The sequence below is a fragment of the Triturus cristatus genome, chromosome 3_2, assembly GCF_964204655.1.
Source record: "Triturus cristatus chromosome 3_2, aTriCri1.1, whole genome shotgun sequence".
NCBI lineage: Eukaryota > Metazoa > Chordata > Amphibia > Caudata > Salamandridae > Triturus > Triturus cristatus.
This window is the reverse complement of record NC_140584.1, coordinates 689,912,136-689,931,739: the sequence shown is the minus strand read 5'-3', so window position 1 is coordinate 689,931,739 and position 19,604 is coordinate 689,912,136. Positions and strand designations below refer to the sequence as shown.

Sequence of the window (19,604 nt, the reverse complement as noted above, 5' to 3'; positions counted from 1 at the left end):
TTTTAGCCAAGGAGTAACAGGCTTTAATACACAGAACGACCCACCGAGAAATGGTTCATTTGTGCACAGCCCGACCTTTCTTGGCTCCCACATAGCCGACAAAGAGTTGATCATCCACCCGGAACTGTTGTGTGCGCTTCAGATAGAACGAGAGCGCACGTTTTGGGTCCTGACGGCAGAGCCTCTCTTCCTCTTTCGAAGGATGCGGAGGCGGAGAGAAGGTGGGCAAAGTGATAGACTGCCTGATGTGGAAGGGCGTGGCAACCTTGGGCAGAAAAGAAGGACGGGTCCTTAACACCACCTTGTCCGGTTGAACAGAAAGGAAAGGAGGTTTAGAAGAAAGAGGCTGGAGCTCACTCACTCTTCTGGCAGAGGTGATAGCAACCAGGAAGGCAGTCTTTAAGGTGAGAAGACGTAAAGGACAGTTGTGAAGTGGCTCAAAGGAAGCACACATCAAATAAGTCAACACAAGATTCAAGTCCCACCGAGGCATTATAAAGGGGACCGGAGAGAACGTGTGTGTAATGCCTTTCAAGAAACGACTAACAACAGGGGATTTAAAAAGAGAAGGCTGATCTGGAAGCCTTAAAAAGGCAGATTTGGCCGAGAGATAGCCCTTGATAGTGCCCAGAGCAGAGCTCTGCCTGGCCAGAGAAAGGAGGAACAGAAGAGCTTCTGAAGGAGGGGCAGAAAGGGGATCCACAGCCTTCACTGTGCACCATGCCATCTGCAGGCGTATACCGTTTTAGTGGAGGGACGCCTGGCTGCCAAAATAACATCACAGACTTCGGCAGGAAGGTTAAAAGCTGGCAACTGTCACTGCTCAATCTCCACACATGAAGGTGGAGGCTGGACAGGTTTGGGTGAAGGACCGTCCCCTGCTGCTGCGACGGAAAATCCTCCCGAAGAGGCAGTCGGATCGGAGGACAGATTGCCAGACTGAGTAGCTTGGGATACCATACTCTTCTTGCCCAATCTAGAGCCACAAGAGTGACTTGTGCCAGGTCGCGCCTGATCTTCTTCAGCACTCTGGGCAGAAGTGGTATAGGCGGAAATGCGTACAACAGACCGCAACTCCACTCGCGACGAAAAGTGTCGTCGAGCGAGTGCCGCCTTGGAAATTCCAACACGCAGAATTGATGATAGTGCGTGTTCTCTTTGGTGGCAAATACATCTAGGTACACTCAATTGATCCATAGATAATGGATCATAAGAAACTAGCCTAAGTCAACAGACAGTGGGTTCGCCAAATTGGTGAGCCTCAACAATTTAGAAAAGAAAAATGCTTTTCTAGAGTCCCCTCACTCACCCAGGGTTGCCCCTAGGTGACATGCTTCATCATTGGGGCCATCCCAAGCATCTACTGCTTGGGGCGTGCTACGACTTGCGAGATTTACGTAGGAGCACTTTTTTGTGTGAAACTATGTGTTGTGCAGTGTTGGGGGAGTGGTGTTTGTGTTAGTTAAAAATACCTAACTAGTGAGTTAACAATGTATTCCTACTCCTAGCTGGTAAGATAAAAAGGGGTTAATAACAGGAAAAATATAACTGTTATGTGGTCATATTGCCTATTATTTTGTCAACATGTTTTGAGGTGTCCCCTAACCTCTTCTTCAGGACAGCATGGGATCCAGCCATGTGTACCACTCCGTGCAGAAACCTAAATTAAGGTGAAAAATTTGACTAATAACGTGCGCCTATTGAGCACACTTGGTTATATACATACGGTTATTGATGAACACGTAGTATCTGTATTAGAGAAAAAGAAATGCAGGTTAGAAAAATACATCCTGCCTCAATGGGCAGGTATCGTATCGTATCGCGTTCTTATATAGCGCAACTGTCACCCTACGGGTATCCTGGCGCTAGGACTGACATGGAAGAAGAAGCTTTTAGCCAACCCAGTGTCTACAGCTTACAGCAACGAGAAAGAAGAAAGAAGAGAAAAGACCGATCGAGAGTACAGGATTAGGAAGTCATATGCCCCTCCCTGGGAAAGAGCCAGGTTTTCAGACTCCGCCTAAAGTCCGTCAGGGAATTGGTGCTGGTATTCACGTTTTGGCACACTCATCTTGTCAGTGCCTTTCAAAATAAAATAAGAAAGTTATCTAATGTTATTAAAAAGGAACAGTTAGTAGTGCTTGTTTTCATGTTGTTATCACACAAATCTCCACCACCTTTTAAAAACCACCACCTTTTAAAAACGCTCATCTTCCTGGAAAAGCTTCGTGACAGTAAACACACACTCAACATGTAACGTTGTACAAACATATAGACATATCAACATACTTATAAGGTAGCACTAATATGCCCCATGGTCTGCCTGAGTGGAGGGGCCTGTAGGACCCTAAAAATGAGGAGAGAAAAGTGGAAGAAACACCAATCACGTTAGGATTAGAGTATTTTCTCTCTGCTGGATCTGTTTTAAATAACCGCCAAATCGGGTTCCTGTTAGGAGAGAAAACGAGGTAAATCTTACTGTTCTCGGCATCCCTCCGTCAGTGTGACCTGTAAGTCACAGGCTCGACCGCATATTAGCGTGTCTCTGCCTCGGTGCTGTTTTTATATTCTGTAAATCGCCAAGTCATGTTGGCATTGTCGTTAAAAGACTAGTGCGTGTATGGTTTGAAAACTAGATTTTGGCACTATGCGCGCGCCATTTTGTTGGGATTTGTAATTCCCAAATTGTAACTATTTGGTTATGAGACTCACTATAGGTGTGAAAAATATTTCTTAATAATCAAAATACTACTCCTAACATTTACCTCATATTTGTGTAAAAACCAGAAACCCCTTGATTAATCAGGAATCGAACCCTCCATGGAGGGTGTTAACGGCGGCCATCTAGGATGGGGCATGTATTTGGTAGCCCGTGTCTGGCAAATAAAGGTCGATAATTCATATTTAAGAGTTGTTAATTAGATAAACAAGTATTCTGATCATATTTTTACTGTAGTGTGTGTTTTTCTTGGGGAAAAATTCATTTAACAGGATGTATAACATTTACACATACATTTAGGAGTGACACATATAAGAATCTCTAATAGTTTTGCACTTCTTTTAGTAAATTCTTAACTTTCTTATTTATAGTGTCCTCTTTTTTATGTCTTCTAACGGATTGGGCGTGATTCCTACGCTTTTATACCCGGTGTAGCTGGTTTATTACACCACAGTGGATCATATCAAGATTGTGTATACTTGGGTCATCTGAGGAAATGTCCCCAAGGTAAACCTTCGTTCAGCCCTCTAATGTATGTGCGTAGTTTAAAAACCCATCTTTGTACCTTTTCTAGTAGGACCTGTGTCAGGTTAGCGCATGGTTTTACATGCTCAAGGACTACCCATTGCATGTCATTAGGGGTATGTTGTGAGTCATTGAAATGCGCCGTCATCCTGGTGCTTGCTCTGCGAATACATCTAGCCAAGGTTCTCCCCACTGCAGAAAGAGACCTTGCTCCACGTCTGAGGTCAGACGCCATTCGTGATCCAACATGCATCTGCAGCTGAGTTTGTCTGCCCTGGCGTTCAGGGAGCCTGCCAGGTGTTGAACCACCAGAGACATGCCCCGATGTTCCAGCCATGTCCAGAGGCGCAGAGCCTCCTGACATAGGGCCCACGACTCCACCCCGCCCTGTTTGTTGCAATACCGCATGGCGGTGGTGTTGTCTGTGAACACCTGCACTACCTGTCCCCGGACAGAGGAAAGGAAGGCTTTCAGAGCAAGTCGGATCGCCCGCAGCTCCAGAAGGTTGATATGGAGCCGGGATTCCGCCGGAGACCATAGGCCCCTGATCTCCGCCTCTCCCATGTGGCCACCCCATCCCAGGAGGGACGCATCCTTCACCACTGTGAACTCCGGTTGGGGAAGGGAGATGGATCTGCCATCTGACAGGTTGCCCTGATGCTGTGGCCACTGAAACTTCAGGTCCCACTGCAGAGCCCGCATATGCCATCTGACATGTTGCACTAGCAGGATGCAGGAGGCCATTAGGCCCAGGAGCCAGAGGGTCATCCTGACTGAAACCCGGGATAGAGGATGAAAGATCGAAATCATAGCCTGAATATCCCGGATCTGCTGTTAGGAAGGGTAGACCCGAAACTGCCCCGAATCCAGAACCGCTCCGATGAATTGGAGCTTCTGAGAGGGATTCAGGTGCGACTTCGGCACATTGATGGAAAACTCCAGCAAATGCAGGAGGTTGGCCGTAGTCTGGAGGTGGGAGATGACCATTTGGGGTGAGCCCGCCTTAAACAACCAGTCATCTAGATAGGGGAAGACTGAGACCCCCGATCTGCGCAGATGAGTTGCGACCACCGCCATCACTTTCGTCAACACCTGAGGGGCGCTTGTAGGGCCAAAGGGGAGCACGGTAAACTGAAAGTGCTCGTGGCCTACCATGAACCGCAGGTAACGCCGGTGGGCCGCCAGGACGGGAACATGAAAATAGGCGTCCTGCAAGTCCAACGCTACCATCCAGTCTCCTGGATCGTGAGCAGACAAGACCTGAGCCAAAGTCAAAATCTTGAACTTCTCCTTCCGGAGGAAGCGGTTGACGTTCCGGAGGTCCAAGATGGGACGCAGACCCCCTTTGTCCTTCTTGGGGACCAGAAAGTAGTGGGAATAACAACCACTCCCTACTTCTGGCCCAGGAACGCACTTGATGGCCCCCTTGGCCAAGAGGGCTGTGACTTCCTGCTGGAGAAGTGCCAAGTGTGCCCCCGACATGCGGTGGTACTGAGGTGGCATTTTTGGAGGAGTGGACTGAAAGGGAAGAGAGTAACCCTTGCGGATGATCTGCAACACCCACTTGTCCGATGTGATAGCGTGCCAGTGGGGGAGGTGGTGGCGGATCCTGCCACCCACTGGAGTGGGGTTCTCCCCAAAGTTCGGATTAGTAAGGGTGGGAGGTAGAAGTAGCGGGGGCGGAGGTGGACTGATCCCCACGCTGATTCCCTGACCTGCCCCTGCAGAAACCGCGTCCGTGCTGAGAATGGGTCTGCTCAGGCTTTCAGGCTTTCTGAACGAATGTGCCTGGTCGGCCCTTCCGTGGCTGATGACTGGGGATATTCTAAGGTCAGGAATCTAACACTAACTAATGTTTCTTACAGATATATTGTTACCGAAGGTAAGTAACTTGTTTGTTAAGTTTCCGAGGAGGTTATAGCCATGTTAAGTTCATGACGTTGAGGCAGAGGTGTTTGATGACCATCCGAGGCATGAGGATCCATAACTGGGCTCCGTAGCCAGTAGCAGTAGCATCTTTGGGATTTACGTAGCCATTAGCACTAGCATCTTTGGGATTTGCGTCCAAACCACCCGCTACTTTAGCCTCTTAACACGCAATTTGACCTTCCCAATTGCATACTATGTTTATAAATGTCCTCAGAGAGCTGGGGACGACAGTGCATTTTAACGATAATTTGCTCGGCCACATATCGCGATCCCTTGCCACAGAGCACTTCGTGAAGCACAGTATAGCATTTGGCACACATGGTGTTTGCACAGTATCACGTATTTGGTAACCCCGATACGATGAGGCACGATCTCCTCCGGATTTTTGTGTGAGCACCCATTTATCTGGCTATCACAATAGACGCACGGGAGCCTAACAGCACCCAATTTTAAATGCTGGAATGTTTTATGTGTCTGTGTTGTCCTTCTTTTCTCTTTTTCTTTTAGGTACCGCAACAGCGGGTCCACTCCTCTTAGGGACCCAATGGATTTGCTTGGTGATGTACTTATAATTTTTGAATGTAGTAGAGTTTATTACTTATCTTTTGGAGCACATTCTCACTTGGTCCTGATGAATTGCCACCGACCCGTATGGGCATAGAGCAAGAAACATGTCGACCTTTTTACTTCCCTAGGGAGCATTATAATCCCTCGTGGGTCACCGATTTTACTTAGGCTGGTATACCACCAGAATAAAATGGTTCATCGATTGGCAATACCATACCTATTTTAACTCACTACACTATCACTCACTACACTTGTTGCACCTACCCCCACGCACCTGTACGGCTGTCTCTAAAAAGATCTCCGATAAAGAGCCCCTTCGTGGGAGCCCGTCGGGCATTGCAGCGCCGGCCCGACGAGGAGCACAGCCCTATGATGAAGCATGACACCTTGCTAGGTGTGTGAGGGCATTCTATAGTGACTAATCGCTCTACCCCCTCTCTAAACCCCCCCCTCTCCTAGAGGAACTGCACTCCTGGTTTTGTTCTCGATCCATAACTGAGTGTGATGTGTACATGTCTGTTCCTGTCAGAAACTCTGTGTCTCATTGAGGTGTTGTCTATGTCAAAGGATATGTCATTTTGGAAAGAGTGCCCTTTCCCCATTGAATGTGTTTTGTGTATTGGTTGTGTGCATTATGTCAATTAATCTTGAACATCTGAAGTGATTCAAAGACCTAGTGTGCAAACTTAAAGCTATTATTCCCAGTCACATGATGTATACTTTCATAGGGGGACATTCAGGACCTCCAACGCATGGATTATACCCATGCCAACTCCAGTTGTTGTTTCCTTCAAATTCTGTGCAGGCATGCTGCCTAATGTTTGCAAACCTTCTGAATAATATGCATACTTTGGCATGGGCATTAGAATCTCCTGTTCTGCCTTATATGTCAAAAATGGGCGAGTGAATTTTCAGTAAGCTAAGAAAAGTAACCATAGGACAGTTGCGCTGTTTGACTTTGGTGACCGTCCATTCAGCAAATTTGGAGTCAACAGATTCTAATTGCACCCACTAACCACATTATGTTCAACTTTGTAGGTCATGGTGGAGAATTCTGATTTTACTCCATCCCAAGTGGGATGTCTTTTCACTTTCCTTGCACGCCAGCTTGCTAAGCCTGACAATACGTTGTTTGTAAACAGAGTGCTTTTCGATCAGGTAAGGATCTTTTTACCAGTAAACATTTTGTTATTGCCACCTTTCTGAATGTGATTATCAAGCTACCTTAAAAAACACCGTAGGTCTTGCAAAATCAGGTTTTCGTGGAAGACACGAATAGATGTAGGTGTTAGAGTACAAATGATAGTCGTCAATTGTTATGCCATTTACTTACAATAGACACAGAATCATACCTTAAAAAACGGAAGTCTGTTTCCAACTGGCAAATTGCTATGTTCCTTTTTTGGGGTGTTTGATTTGCTTTTTTGCAAATTATCAATAATTCCACAAAGGGTTACTCTCTCAATGATGTGAGGCCTACAGTGAGTTAGCAAGGTTTCACATCATTACCTTTTGCTCTGAAGGCCAGTTCTACTAAAGATTTCTCCTTGTTTTAAATTAGACCTTTTGATAGGGTCATGGGGTAGTCTAAGTTTATTATGTGTGATATCCTCTTTGGATATTGTTTTTTTCCTCTAATGTCCCAGAATTAACACAAATATTTCATCTAATTGAATACATCTATTAAACACTTGATGCTTCAAGCTTACCCTATGACGTGATCGAGTAAATAGTACACAATAAATTCAGTGTTCAACCAGTGCAGCTAGATATTTAGAGAACAATGGGACCTGTATTTAAAAGGATATAAAAGGTCATAAATGTGATATAAATGTATAACCAGAAGGTGGTGGGTCCTTATGGAGACAGGATACAGTACCAAAGTTGTTGGCCTTGGGCCATTGTTATTCTCGGTGCCTGTACTTTATTAAGAATTTTGCATCTCTTTGCATGCACTATAATGTTTACTGAGCCTCAGTAGATTGATATCAATGATTTGCGGATATTTCACTACAGTACATACGCTGACTCACTCTGTACACCTGCGTTTGACCAGAGGTGATATTTCTGTCATACCCATTCTCTCTTCTTCCCTCCCTCATTTTTGTTTTGACTGCCTCTTTCTTGGTCCCTTTTGATGAGTTTAAAAAAAAATATCATGTTTTGTGGTGGGCAGATCGTGATTCCGATGTTCAGCACACCCTTCTACTCCACTGCGCCAGACAGTTTGCCGCCAGCTTCTGTTGGGTAATTTTGTTGGTATAGCAGTGCAGTTATCAAACTGTCTGGCACGGAGGACTATGGAGCAGGAAGGCTGCATACCCTTTTTGAGTGTGTACGCAAGGATGCTAATATCCACTTCTGATGCAAATCTTGATTGGGTGTTTAGTTTATATTTTTGTTAGAAAGGGTGCTGTTCTGACCTAATGTGAGTTGCACCCAAATGACTTTATCAGGGCTATGTATGTCTTTCAGAAAATTAGATACCCTTGTCCAATAATTTTCCTCTGTGTACTAGCCTGTTAATCCCCATCAAAAGCAGCCCTATAATACAGAAATGTCTGTATAGCTGTAAATCCAAAAACCTCTATTTAGCTGTAGGTTGTTCTTTAACATAATCCTGAATGCACAATGACTGGCCAATGATATTGTTGGATCTTTTGCAGTTTGATTGGTAGGTGTTTTGAAAAAAAATGCTATTCAATTAATTTCATGAGCCAATTGCTCATCATCTTTTAGCGACATTTTTGCTAAAATGTTTGCCCATACAACAATCAATCAATGGACCTCAAGTATTGTAGAGCTATTCTTCTTTCAGTTTATGATGAGTAATCAACCCCTTAAATGGATCCGGGAGCATGTTGATCTCAATTGCATGTCTTTACAGTGGGCAAGGCGGTATTCTGCATTATGCTTAAAGATGACTAGAGAGGAGGCCCATCTGCCTGACATCCTCTAGCCACTTGACCCAGTTTGAGGTATGCAAGTCTGAAGGTGAGTTAGTTGAAGCCATGAACTACTCCTCTGAACTATAAAGGGCCGCAATATGACAATCCAGTTTTCATTTGCAACAGCATTCCAATGAGAAGTACAACCTATTTCTAGATAGTTATCAAACATCCACAATTTTCTTTGATATCGTCACTGCAGGCAGTATGTTTTTTTCTTCCAATTGTGACTCTGAATATACTTTTATCTTTTTAAGTTTTCTTGGTTGTTTTTATCAGCCACTACTCTGTATGGGAACCATTTTGGATACCATATGAGTCTCCTATTTAGACCTTATTTTTCCATTTTAGGCTTTCACATTGTACTATGTCTGCCAACAATTGTCTGCCTAAGATGTTTCATGTGCACATTTCACAGATAATGTCCTTGCCATATCTCAATTCTTTTAGCAGATGATGTAGCTATTTTATTCTCTTTTAACTTGCATCTCTCATAATCTTTCCAATTCTCAAATCTAAGGGGCTAGTGGAATTAATTGCTGAAGTCTATCATAGTGTGAATTTCAAATTATTGACAATATTGAAACAATGTGATGGCAATAAGATATCATTAAACACTGAATTACAGAAATTAGAATAATGAGTGGAACATACAGATAAATCAGGTGCCTTTCTGTCATTGAGAGCCCTTAAGTTTAGGCAATGCAGTGATTTTATTAAAGCTATCTCTTGAAATTGATTATCTCCCTGCGAAGTGGGGGACTCCTCACACTCATCTCACCAGTCTTTCATTTCACTTGAGAGGACAGAATTGCCTTTTAAATTGGAGTCAATACCCCCAGTTAGTAAACATCAGTTCATCTCAGGGCTCATAATCAAAGTGAGTTGAGTTTGCAACAGATTTGATCGGGCAACAGTTTTTCTTTTACTTGTATTCAGTTGAAGTAACCTGTACATTAATCATATTTGTCTTTTGAGTAACCCAGGGGCCCTCTGGACTTAGTAACCAATGTTAAGCTCTTAAATAAGGCAATGGTTTGTTATAAACCGAATATGAAGCCGCATTGCTGGTGAGGACACCAGCAGGATACCAAATATCAGAGTCTCTAACAGTCATACTCCCAGAATAATTACATCAAAGTCTCGTGTTGGCACAATATGTAAATTTCACTCATTCATGAGAGGCCCCCCAGTAGCAGTGTATTATTATTTAATGAGGCAATCACAAATATATTATATGATTTACTAGCTGTACCTTGCTCCTCCTTATGGTAGAAATATTGCTCTTTTCCTTGTTCTGATGAAGGTAGGGGTGAATTTTGTACCATTCCCACCAGTGCTGGGCACATAATATCCAGGTACCCATCCCCCCTTGATGCTTCAGTTGTTGAAAATGTGCCTTTTGCCCAGTTTCTCAATTGGTTACCTATATTCTCTTCCACATGCCTCTTGTTGCCATCTTTCTCCCTTGCAAGTAACCTTAATGAATTTAGAAGTTTCATTATCTTTTGTCGGGAAATGCTTAAGGTTTGGTTGAGAGCCCGAATGCTTGACAATGTTGCTCCCGTTGAGCACATCCTGAGGGCCTTTGAAGGTATATTTTGGGAGTTGCCTAAAGCCAAGAGTTGGAGAATACTTTTTAACCTTTAATCATTAACCCAACCTGAATGACTCTCTCACGTTTGTTCCCTGTCCCTATCCTGCTGCTGAAGTTTTATCTGCTGCTGAAATTATCCACCTTCTTATCTTCACTAACCTTTGCCTGAAAGATGGTAATCGTTATATTCTTGAACTTCAGAGTTCGCCAGTATGAGAGACAAGAAAGTGTGCACCATCCAAGGAAATGAGACAACCATCACTGAGTGGAAACTAAACAGTCTGCCCTGACCTCTAAAGTACCTGGGATAGCACTAATCCCTGAATCTGATAGAGACATCTAGCCGCAGATTCCTTAACTTAGAATATTCCCCAGGAAAACGTTTTCCTCAGCAGTACCTCTGCACGTCGGGGCCAGCATCGCCCGGCTCCGCCCTGACGTCGTCCACGGAAGTGACGTCAATGGAGCCATGTAGGTCCCCCTACCCCCACCGGCGTGCTGACGTCAGTTTTCTTCTTTTCCGCGTCCCAACGCAGATACGGGAGAAGCGGCTCCTCCGGCCTCTTTCTTTCAGGCCTTCACGACGCCTTTTCGCGTCGGATACAATGTGCCGATGCCTTCGGGCTTCAAGTCGTGTGCGTCCTGTTCACGGCAGATGTCGACGACGGACCCCCACGAGATCTTTATGTGGGGATGGGCTAGCACCACGACTCTGCTGAGTGCGACGCCTGCCGGCACCTGAAACCAAAGTCCCTGCGGGAACGCCGGATGAAGTTGGTGTCCGCCCAGCTGTCCCGGTTGGACTCCTCGCGGCGCCGGTCTCCGTCTCAAGCGGAAGGCTCCGTACGGCGCAGTTCTTCTTTACACGCTGGGGTTCCTGTCCAGGACAAGTCCCGGAGTCGTTCCCGTTGACGTCGCTCGCCTGCGTCAGGTAAGCACTTGAAGTCCCAGAGGTCGTCGACCTCGCACAAGCGTGATGTCGGAGCCCGCCACTCCCTGTCTTCACCGGACGTGGGCCCTCAGGAGTCTGCCTCAGCCTACCCCCCGTTTCCTGGTGTGGGTGCGACTTGGACCCAGATGGATGCCTATTCCAAAGCTCTGCAGGTCATATTTGGGTCACCCCCTCTCCCTGGCGTGCCTTCGGGCCCCACAGTGGTTGCAGGTTGTCGTGATGTGTTCAAGGATGCACGGGACCCGAGAGTGAAATGCAAGAGGTATTCTTTTATTATGCAAAGAAGTCTGATATCTTTATCTCTGAGAGCAGTCCAGTGTGTACCGCTTGTCTTGATAGACGGGTTGCCAGGAATCCTCCGCAAGTAAGCTCTACCTCTTGGGGGTCTGATCTGGCAACTGAGTATTCTTCTAGGCTTTCGAGGGATGGGAAGAAGGATACAAAACCAAAAGAAAAACGGCCTTAATCTCAGGCAAGTTTTGGGGAATGATGGGGAGGGGACGTGAGGGAGCACCGTAGGGGTCAGGCGGTGAGTAGAGAGAGAGAAGACCAACACCGGGTTCAAGTCACTTCTGTGAGCAGCAGATGAGCCGTCCGCTTGCTTTAATGTTCGAGCACTGGGTTCTCCACCACCCGCCGCCCTGACCCGAGGAAGCGCTCACGTACCTGCTGGAGCCACGAACCTCCGGGTCCGTGGAGGGGCACAGCGTAGGTCAGGCCTCCCAGCTCCTCGGAGTGGCGTCCGTCGTCTGGAGTTGGTACTGCTAGCTTCTCCACCGTCTGCTCGTCTTCGGCTCCCGGTTCTCCTTTTGGCGTCCTCCTCGCGTCTATATCTAGTTCCGCGTTGCTCTCCCAGACCTTCCAAGGCGGCGAATACAGTCCTGCAACGTCTGGGGGGGCGGAGACTCCTGACGAAGAGGCGGGCACTTTGTTAAAGGGCCAGAGCCCGGGGAATACAGCCGTGTCAGTGTCAGCGCCCGAGTTCCTGAAGTCTGGGAGCTGCAAGGGAGAAGAGGGGGGTGACATAGGTGAGTCTCGGGGGCTCTCGAGGGGGACAGGGGGCACATCCTGACACACCCCTCCCCATGAGTAGTCCCGTTCGGGGACACATTGGACTCTGGACAGGAAGTCGGCGTTGGAGTTGTCAGTCCCCTTACGATGAAAAATGTCAAAAGTAAAAGGTTGAAGGGACAGAAACCAGCGCATCACGCGCTGATTATTGGACTTATTCTGACTCATCCATATGAGGGGGGCATGATCGGTATAGAGCTGAAACCGTCTACCCTCCAGATAATAGCGCAGTTTTTCTACAGCCCATTTCACGGCCAGGCACTCTTTCTCTATGACAGGGTAATTTCGTTCTCGGGGAAATAGTTTCCTACTAACAAACAGGATGGGCCTCTCTGTGCCGTCTGAGTCGATTTGCGAGAGGACTGCGCCAATGCCATTCTCGGAAGCATCGGTCTGTAGAACAAATGGCAAGTCAAAGTTAGGGGAGGCTAACACCGGTCCGCTAGTGATCACTTTCTTTAACCTCTTGAGTGCCCATGACGAGATGGTCTCGTCATGGGCCGCGGTTGCGCTGTGCCCATGACGAGACTATCTCGTCATGAGCTCCGCCCGCTAATGAAACGCCCGGCACAGGGCGTGGAAAGGGCGGGGCACTCAAGGGGTTAAGCGAGATATGGCGTCCAGGACTCGAGGAGAAGGATGTCGTAGGGTTTTGTCCGGGGTTGACTTCTTTAGGAGTTCTGTCAAGGGGGCCGCTATCTCTGAATATTGGGGAATAAAGCGTCTGTAGTATCCCAATAGGCCCAAAAAGGCCCGAACTTCCTTCTTGGTTGTAGGGACAGGTGTTTCTGTGATGGCCCTGATTTTCTCTCTCTGAGGCTCAATACACCCGTTTCCCAGGAGATACCCTAGATACTTTACCCGGTGGAACCCTACAAAGGATTTTCCCGCGTTGATGTGAAGGCCTGCGGTGTGTAGTTCCTGCAATACCTGATGACAGCGCTCTAGGTGAGTCTCCCAAGTGGGGCTGAAGATCATTATGTCGTCGAGGTAGGCCGAGGAATACTCCTGATGGGACAGCAGAACTACGTTCATCAACCGTTGAAAAGTCGCGGGGCGCCATGTAGACCAAAGGGTAAGACCGTAAACTCGAACAATTCATCTGGAGTGGAAAAAGCGGTCTTTTTCTGATCTCTACTCCGTAGGGGCACTTGCCAATACCCCTTGGTCAAATCTAAGGTGGTAATGTATTGGGCCTTTCCTAGTTTTTCGATTAACTCATCTACTCGGGGCAGTGGATAGGCATCTAAGCTGGAGATGGCGTTACCCTTCCTGAAATCAATACAAAAACGAATGGACCCATCTGGCTTGGGTACAAGGACAAAAGGGGAGGACCATTCGCTTTGTGAGGACCTAATCACCCCCATTTGTAACATTTTCTGTACTTCGCTGGAGATGGCTGCTCATCGAGCAGCCGGGATCCTGTAGGGCTTTTGTTTAACTTTATCACCGGGGTTGGTGTTTATCTGGTGTTCTACTAGGGTCGTCCTTCCTGGACTATCGGAAAAAAGGTCCTGAAAGGGGAAGAGAGTGTCCAGGAGGTCCCTGAGCTGTACGGTTGATAGGTTCGGGTTTACCGTCAGTTTTTCTAGTGTGCAAGGGCAACCTTTCTCCATAAGGGAGATCTGTACGTTCTGCGGAGGAGGTCCTAACCATTTTTTCAAAAGGTTAATATGATAGGATTGGGTTTTTTGTGTGGATATTTGTAAACGGTATGTAGTCTTTCCTAGTGTCTCCACTACCCTGTAGGGGCCCTTCCACTCGCTTTTGGCCTTGCTAGCACTGATGGGGAATAACACCAAGGCCCAGTCGTTGACTTGTAAGGAACGCATTTTCTTCCCTTTGTCATAGTGTCGTTTTTGTTTTTCTTGGTTTTTTTCAAGGTTCTGGTGAGCCAGCTCTCGGAGTTTACCGAGCCTGGACCGTAAATGCAGGGAGTAGTCTAGGAGGTTCTGGGTGTTATCGTCTTCTGTTTCCCAGGTCTCTTTCGTCATCTCTAGCAGAGTTCGAGGTTGTCTGCCATACAGGAGTTCGAAGGACGAAGACCCTAGACTACTCTGAACCTGCCCCCGGATGACGAACAAAGCCAGGGGAAGTAGACGGTCCCAGGACTTTCCCTCGCTCTCTAGCATTTTCTTTAAGGTTAATTTTAGTGTACCGTTATACCTCTCTACCAAACCGTCTGTTTGGGGGTGATAGACAGATGTTTTAATGTGTCTAATGTTTAATAGTTTACAGACTTGAGACATTAGTTTTGAGACGAAGGGCGTTCCCTGGTCTGTCAGGATTTGTGATGGGAATCCCACCCGGGAAAAGTATTCCAGGAGTTTGTCAGCTATAACGGGGGTAGTGGGGTTCCGAAGTGGGAATGCTTCCGGGAACCGGGTACAATAGTCCACTAACACTAGTACGTATTGGTAACCCTTTGAAGAGCGTGGTAGGGGTCCGATAATGTCCATACCAACACGTTCAAAAGGTTGGCCAACGATGGGTAGAGGTTTTAGGGGAACCGGGGTCGGTCGATATGGATTCTTCACCTGGCAGACAGGGCATTCTTGACAGTATGTCTTTATCTGCGCGTAAATGCCAGCCCAATAGAAGCACCGCAAGATGTTCTTGGTTGTCTTTTGGGCCCCTGTATGGCCGGCCAATAGGTGGGAGTGAGCAAAAAACATGACCTGGTCCCTGAAGGCCTTGGGTACTAGTAGCTGGGAAGGAGCAGTTGGGCTAGGGAGTCGGTAGAGAAGTCCGTTCTGTATTCGGAAAGATGGAAATGAGACTTTACAGTTAGGAGGTCGATTCCTGGCCTCTTGCCAGGCATGAAAAAGGGTGACGTCATTAGTCTGGGACCAGTGGAAGTTTTTGTCTATTTCCCAGGGCTCTTGTACCAGAAGGGCAGGGATGTCTTTAGCGGTCGGTTGGGTGGTCTTCCAGAAGAGGGAAAGAAAGTCGGGATTATCGGTGCCCAATATAACATCCTCGGGGAGATCATCCATAAGACCCGCGGTAATATGCAATGAGCCCTCTTTCCCTTGACAGTAAATGGGGACCCTGGCTATAGGTTAAAGGCGTACATCGCCATGAACGCACCTTATCATTACCTGACCCCCTGAAATCCTTTGTTTCTGGGTGACAAAACGACTTTTAATCATGGACTGTCGACAGCCGGAATCCAATAGGGCCGAAACAGTATGGCGGTTCACCCTAAGACTTACGTAAAAAGCGGCGCCCATCTCGGTGGAATACATTAAGTTACGGGGCACGTAGCTAACATCCATTGGCTCTTCTGCCTTTCGTCGGGGGCATACCCGGGCAATATGTCCCCATTACCCACACTCGAAACATTGTGGCTGCCGAGAAATGAGGGGTTCTGGTCTTGAGACTTTGATCTTTTCAGGGTCCTTGATGGGACGAAGCGGTTTTCGGGGTACGGAGGATGGTTTTAATCCTCTCTCTGGCTCCCAGAGCTGGGTGCGGGGTTGAGCCCTTGCAAAGGAGGTGGCCATCTCAACGGCCTTTTCAATAGTCAGTCCAGCATGTTGTTTCAACCACCTTTGGGTGGTATACGGTAGGGCTTCCAGGAACTGCTCCAGAATCACGGCATTCATGATGTCCTCTTTCGTCAGTTCATTAGGTTTCAGCCATTTTTCCGCGGCCATTTTTAACTTAAAATACAAAGTCTTAGGGCTATCGCCTGCGGTCCCTTTTTCCAGGCGAAAGCGTAGCCGGTATGCTTCAGAATCCATGCCCAAGTGATCCAGGATCTCGGCTTTTATTTCTTCATAAGGGGTGACGCCTCCCGCGTTGGCGACCTGGTAGGCAGCTTGGGCTTCTCCTGACAGGAGGGGGGCTAGGAAAAAAGGCCATTTAGAGACCGGCCAGCCCCAGGCCCTAGCAGCTCGCTCGAAGTTGAGAAGAAAGGCGTCGGGATCCTCTCCGGGAAGGTACTTTTGCAGGGACACAGTAGGGAGTGTGGCGGATGTCCGGTTTACCCCTCTAGTGCCAGCAGAGGAGGGGGTCTCTTCCACAACACGTGCTAGGGCGTAGAGCTGGGCCTTCATCTGATCCCTGAAGGTGTCCCTATCTGCCTGGGCGCTGGTGAGCTGCCGTTCGACTGCCCATTTCAGCTTTTTCTGCCCCTCCACGAGGTGTTGGAGAAGCGCCTCCATACGTGGTTCTTCACTGGTGCGTTATGCCCGCATTCTCCACCATATGTCGTGATGTGTTCAAGGACCCGGGAGTGAAATGCAAGAGGTATTCTTTTATTATGCAAAGAAGTCTGATATCTTTATCTCTGAGAGCAGTCCAGTGTGTAGCGCTTGTCTTGATAGACGGGTTGCCAGGAATCCTCCTCGATTAAGCTCTTCCTCTTGGGGGTCTGGTCTGGCCGCTGAGTATTCTTCCAGGCTCTCGAGGGATGGGAAGCAGGATACAAAACCAAAAGAAAAATGGCCTTAATCTCAGGCAAGTTTTGGGGAATGATGGGGAGGGGACGTGAGGGAGCACCGTAGGGGTCAGGCGGTGAGTAGAGAGAGAGAAGACCAACACCGGGTTCAAGTCACTTCTGTGAGCAGCAGATGAGCCGTCCGCTTGCTTCAATGTTCGAGCACTGGGTTCTCCACCACCCGCCGCCCCGACCCGAGGAAGCGCTCACGTACCTGCTGGAGCCACAAACCTCCAGGTCCGTGGCAGGGCGCAGCGTGGGTCAGGCCTCCCGGCTCCTCGGAGTGGCGTCCGTCGTCTGGAGTTGGTACCGCTAGCTTCTCCACCGTCTGCTCGTCTTCGGCTCCCGGTTCTCCTTTCGGCGTCCTCCTCGCGTCTATATCTAGTTTCGCGTTGCTCTCCCAGACCTTCCAAGGCGGCGAATCCAGTCCTGCAACGTCTGAGGGGGCGGAGTCTCCTGACGAAGAGGCGGGCATTTTGTTAAAGGGCCAGAGCCCGGGGAATACAGCCGTGTCAATGTCAGCGCCCGAGTTCCCGAAGTCTGGGGGCTGCAAGGGAGAAGAGGGGGGTGACATAGGTGAGTCTGGGGGGCTCTCGAGGGGGACAGGGGGCACATCCTGACACAGGTACTCAGGTCAGAGGCTCGCCGGCGGGTTCACCCTGGGCGCTGACCGAGTACCCTGACTCCGGTTCCGGGGTCGCTGCGACGTCGGGTCGTCTGGCCCTCCTGATGCACCTTCGCACAGCCCTGAGGGGCTCCCTGCATTGTCGCATGTGGCGGCTGCAGCGCAGAGCTAGACTCCTAGTCGACGTTGGTCCTTCCCACAGGCTCCTGCCTTGGTGGAGGTCGTGTCGATGCCAGCCCGACACTAGGTGGACGAGTCCTCTCTAGGGGTCGTCGACGTCGATCCAACGCCGTCTCGAGGTCGATCGACGCTTGTTCTGTCCCCAGCTGTTCCTCTTCTGGTAGAGGACGTGACCCCACTGGGTTCTCCACCCCCCAGCGTCATTTCATTGCTCCATGGAGCAGGGGCCCATGGCAGGGCAGGGGCCCATGGGACAGCACGGGCCCATGGGGCGCTGACCGGCTCAGCATTTTGCTGGGCATCTGTCATTGTGTGGACGGATTAGCCTGCAGCCGTCCCCTACCGATGAATTGCTGTCTCCGCCTCGGATGGCCACGGAGGCTGGTGCTGAGTTTGAGAGGGTGATTTGCAGGGCTGCGGATATCTTGCAGTTGCAGCAGCCCTCTGTCTCCCTGCCGTCGGATCCCTTGTTGGATCTTCTCCACCACGGCACAGTGGATGTGGAGCCATTGTTGCTTTTTGGTGGGTCCTTGTACAATGTCCTTCTGGGGACTTGGGCAGACCCTTATCAGAGGATCCTGTGGGTCGCACTAATTTTGCATCGCCATCGCCCGGCTCCAGACGACCCTGCCTGTTTGTCCCTCCATCCTAGGGCTCACAGACTTGTAGTCCAGGCAGCACTCGCTTCCTCTCCTTCTCCATTGCTTCCTCCCACTCGGGAGTCTAGGTGGTTGGAGTCGTGTGGCCACAGTATCTTTGCGTCCACCAGCTCAGGCCTTCAGTCCTTGAACACGTCCTGCGTATTTGCTCGGGCCACTTTTGCCCTTCGGGACTCTGTTGAGCGGCTCCTCCCCTCGTTGCTGGAGGGCCCTCGTGCTGACCTGGCCCGACTTATTCGGGGCGGCCGCAGCATGGCGCAGTTTTCTGTCCAATCGGCCATGGACACCACTGATTCCGTGGGTCGGGCTATGGCCAGCTCAGTTGCTTTGCATCGCCATGCGTTGTTACGCAATGGCAGTTTCCCTGACCATGTATAGGAGCGACTCGGGGATCTGCCCTTTGATGGGATCCATCTGTTTGATGAGCATGCTGACTCGGCGGCCCGGCGCCTCCTCTCTGGATTTCGTTGACTGACAGGTTTTTAGTCCTTATGGAGGACCTAAGTTTTCCAATGCAATATTGTCCCTGCTTTTATGATTTCCGTCACTGGTCAAGACATTATTGCCCAGATGGTCTTTATGGCTGTTCCGCGGTGTCTTTTTTCCTCCTTATGGTGCATCTGGGCCGACCGTTTAGGATGATTCTTTTCGACCTCTGCTTATGAACTTGTCTCAAGAGGCGTCCCTCGTTTTGTGAAAGGATGTGACATACCCTATGTGTGGTATTGGTTGGCTATTGTGTAGCTGTTGTTCCCTGCTAGAAAGTCTCTGAGGCTCTCTTTGTTAATTTCTGTTCCTCTGGGGTTTTTTCCTGTGGGTTCTGCTATAAGCATTCCCCTTTGTTCTATGCTTCATGCAGTGGTGGACCATTTTCTCTGTTAAGGCAAACGGGCTGCCGTTGTCATCTCTTGGAGCTTCTTGCTGCCTGCGGTTGTTCTGTTGCACTCTCATTCGTCTGTGGATGCAGTCTGCTCCGGTGTATTGTTGGCGTCCCAAAGAGGGGTTCACTTCCTCCGGCCTTGTATTGGGCTCTTCTTTCCGCCTTCCGTTCTGCCCTTAGCACTTTGGCTGTCTTGGGCGTGGGTGTACGTCCCTGTGGGCGCTTTGTTCCATTTTGATCCAGTCCAGTTCTTCTGTGTTCTGGGCAGGCACCACATGTGGGCCCACACTGGGTGTGTACGGTCTCATGGAGGACCCGTAATGTTCCTTGAGTCACAGTCTTGGCTACGTGGTCTTCTTCCCTGGTGTTGGAACAGGCTCGGGCACCCCCTGTTGGGGTTTGCCTGTGGGAGTAGGGTTTTTGCCAGGGCTGATCCCTGTTGCGTTTTCCCTCCCTTTGCCGGTTCCCGGCCTAATTTTCGGTATTTGGTCTCTGCTGCGTTTTTTCG

The 19,604-nt window shown here is 48.8% G+C and overlaps 1 protein-coding gene across 1 annotated transcript in view; it reads left to right on the top strand.

The window, feature by feature from the left end:
* VPS8 (VPS8 subunit of CORVET complex) overlaps nucleotides 1-19,604 on the top strand; it is a 1,789,524-nt gene that overhangs the window by 920,691 nt on the left and 849,229 nt on the right. The window contains exon 28 of the mRNA XM_085648738.1: nucleotides 6,779-6,898. Coding sequence (XP_085504864.1) covers nucleotides 6,779-6,898 — 120 coding nt within the window. The remainder of the gene's footprint in view (nucleotides 1-6,778; nucleotides 6,899-19,604) is intronic.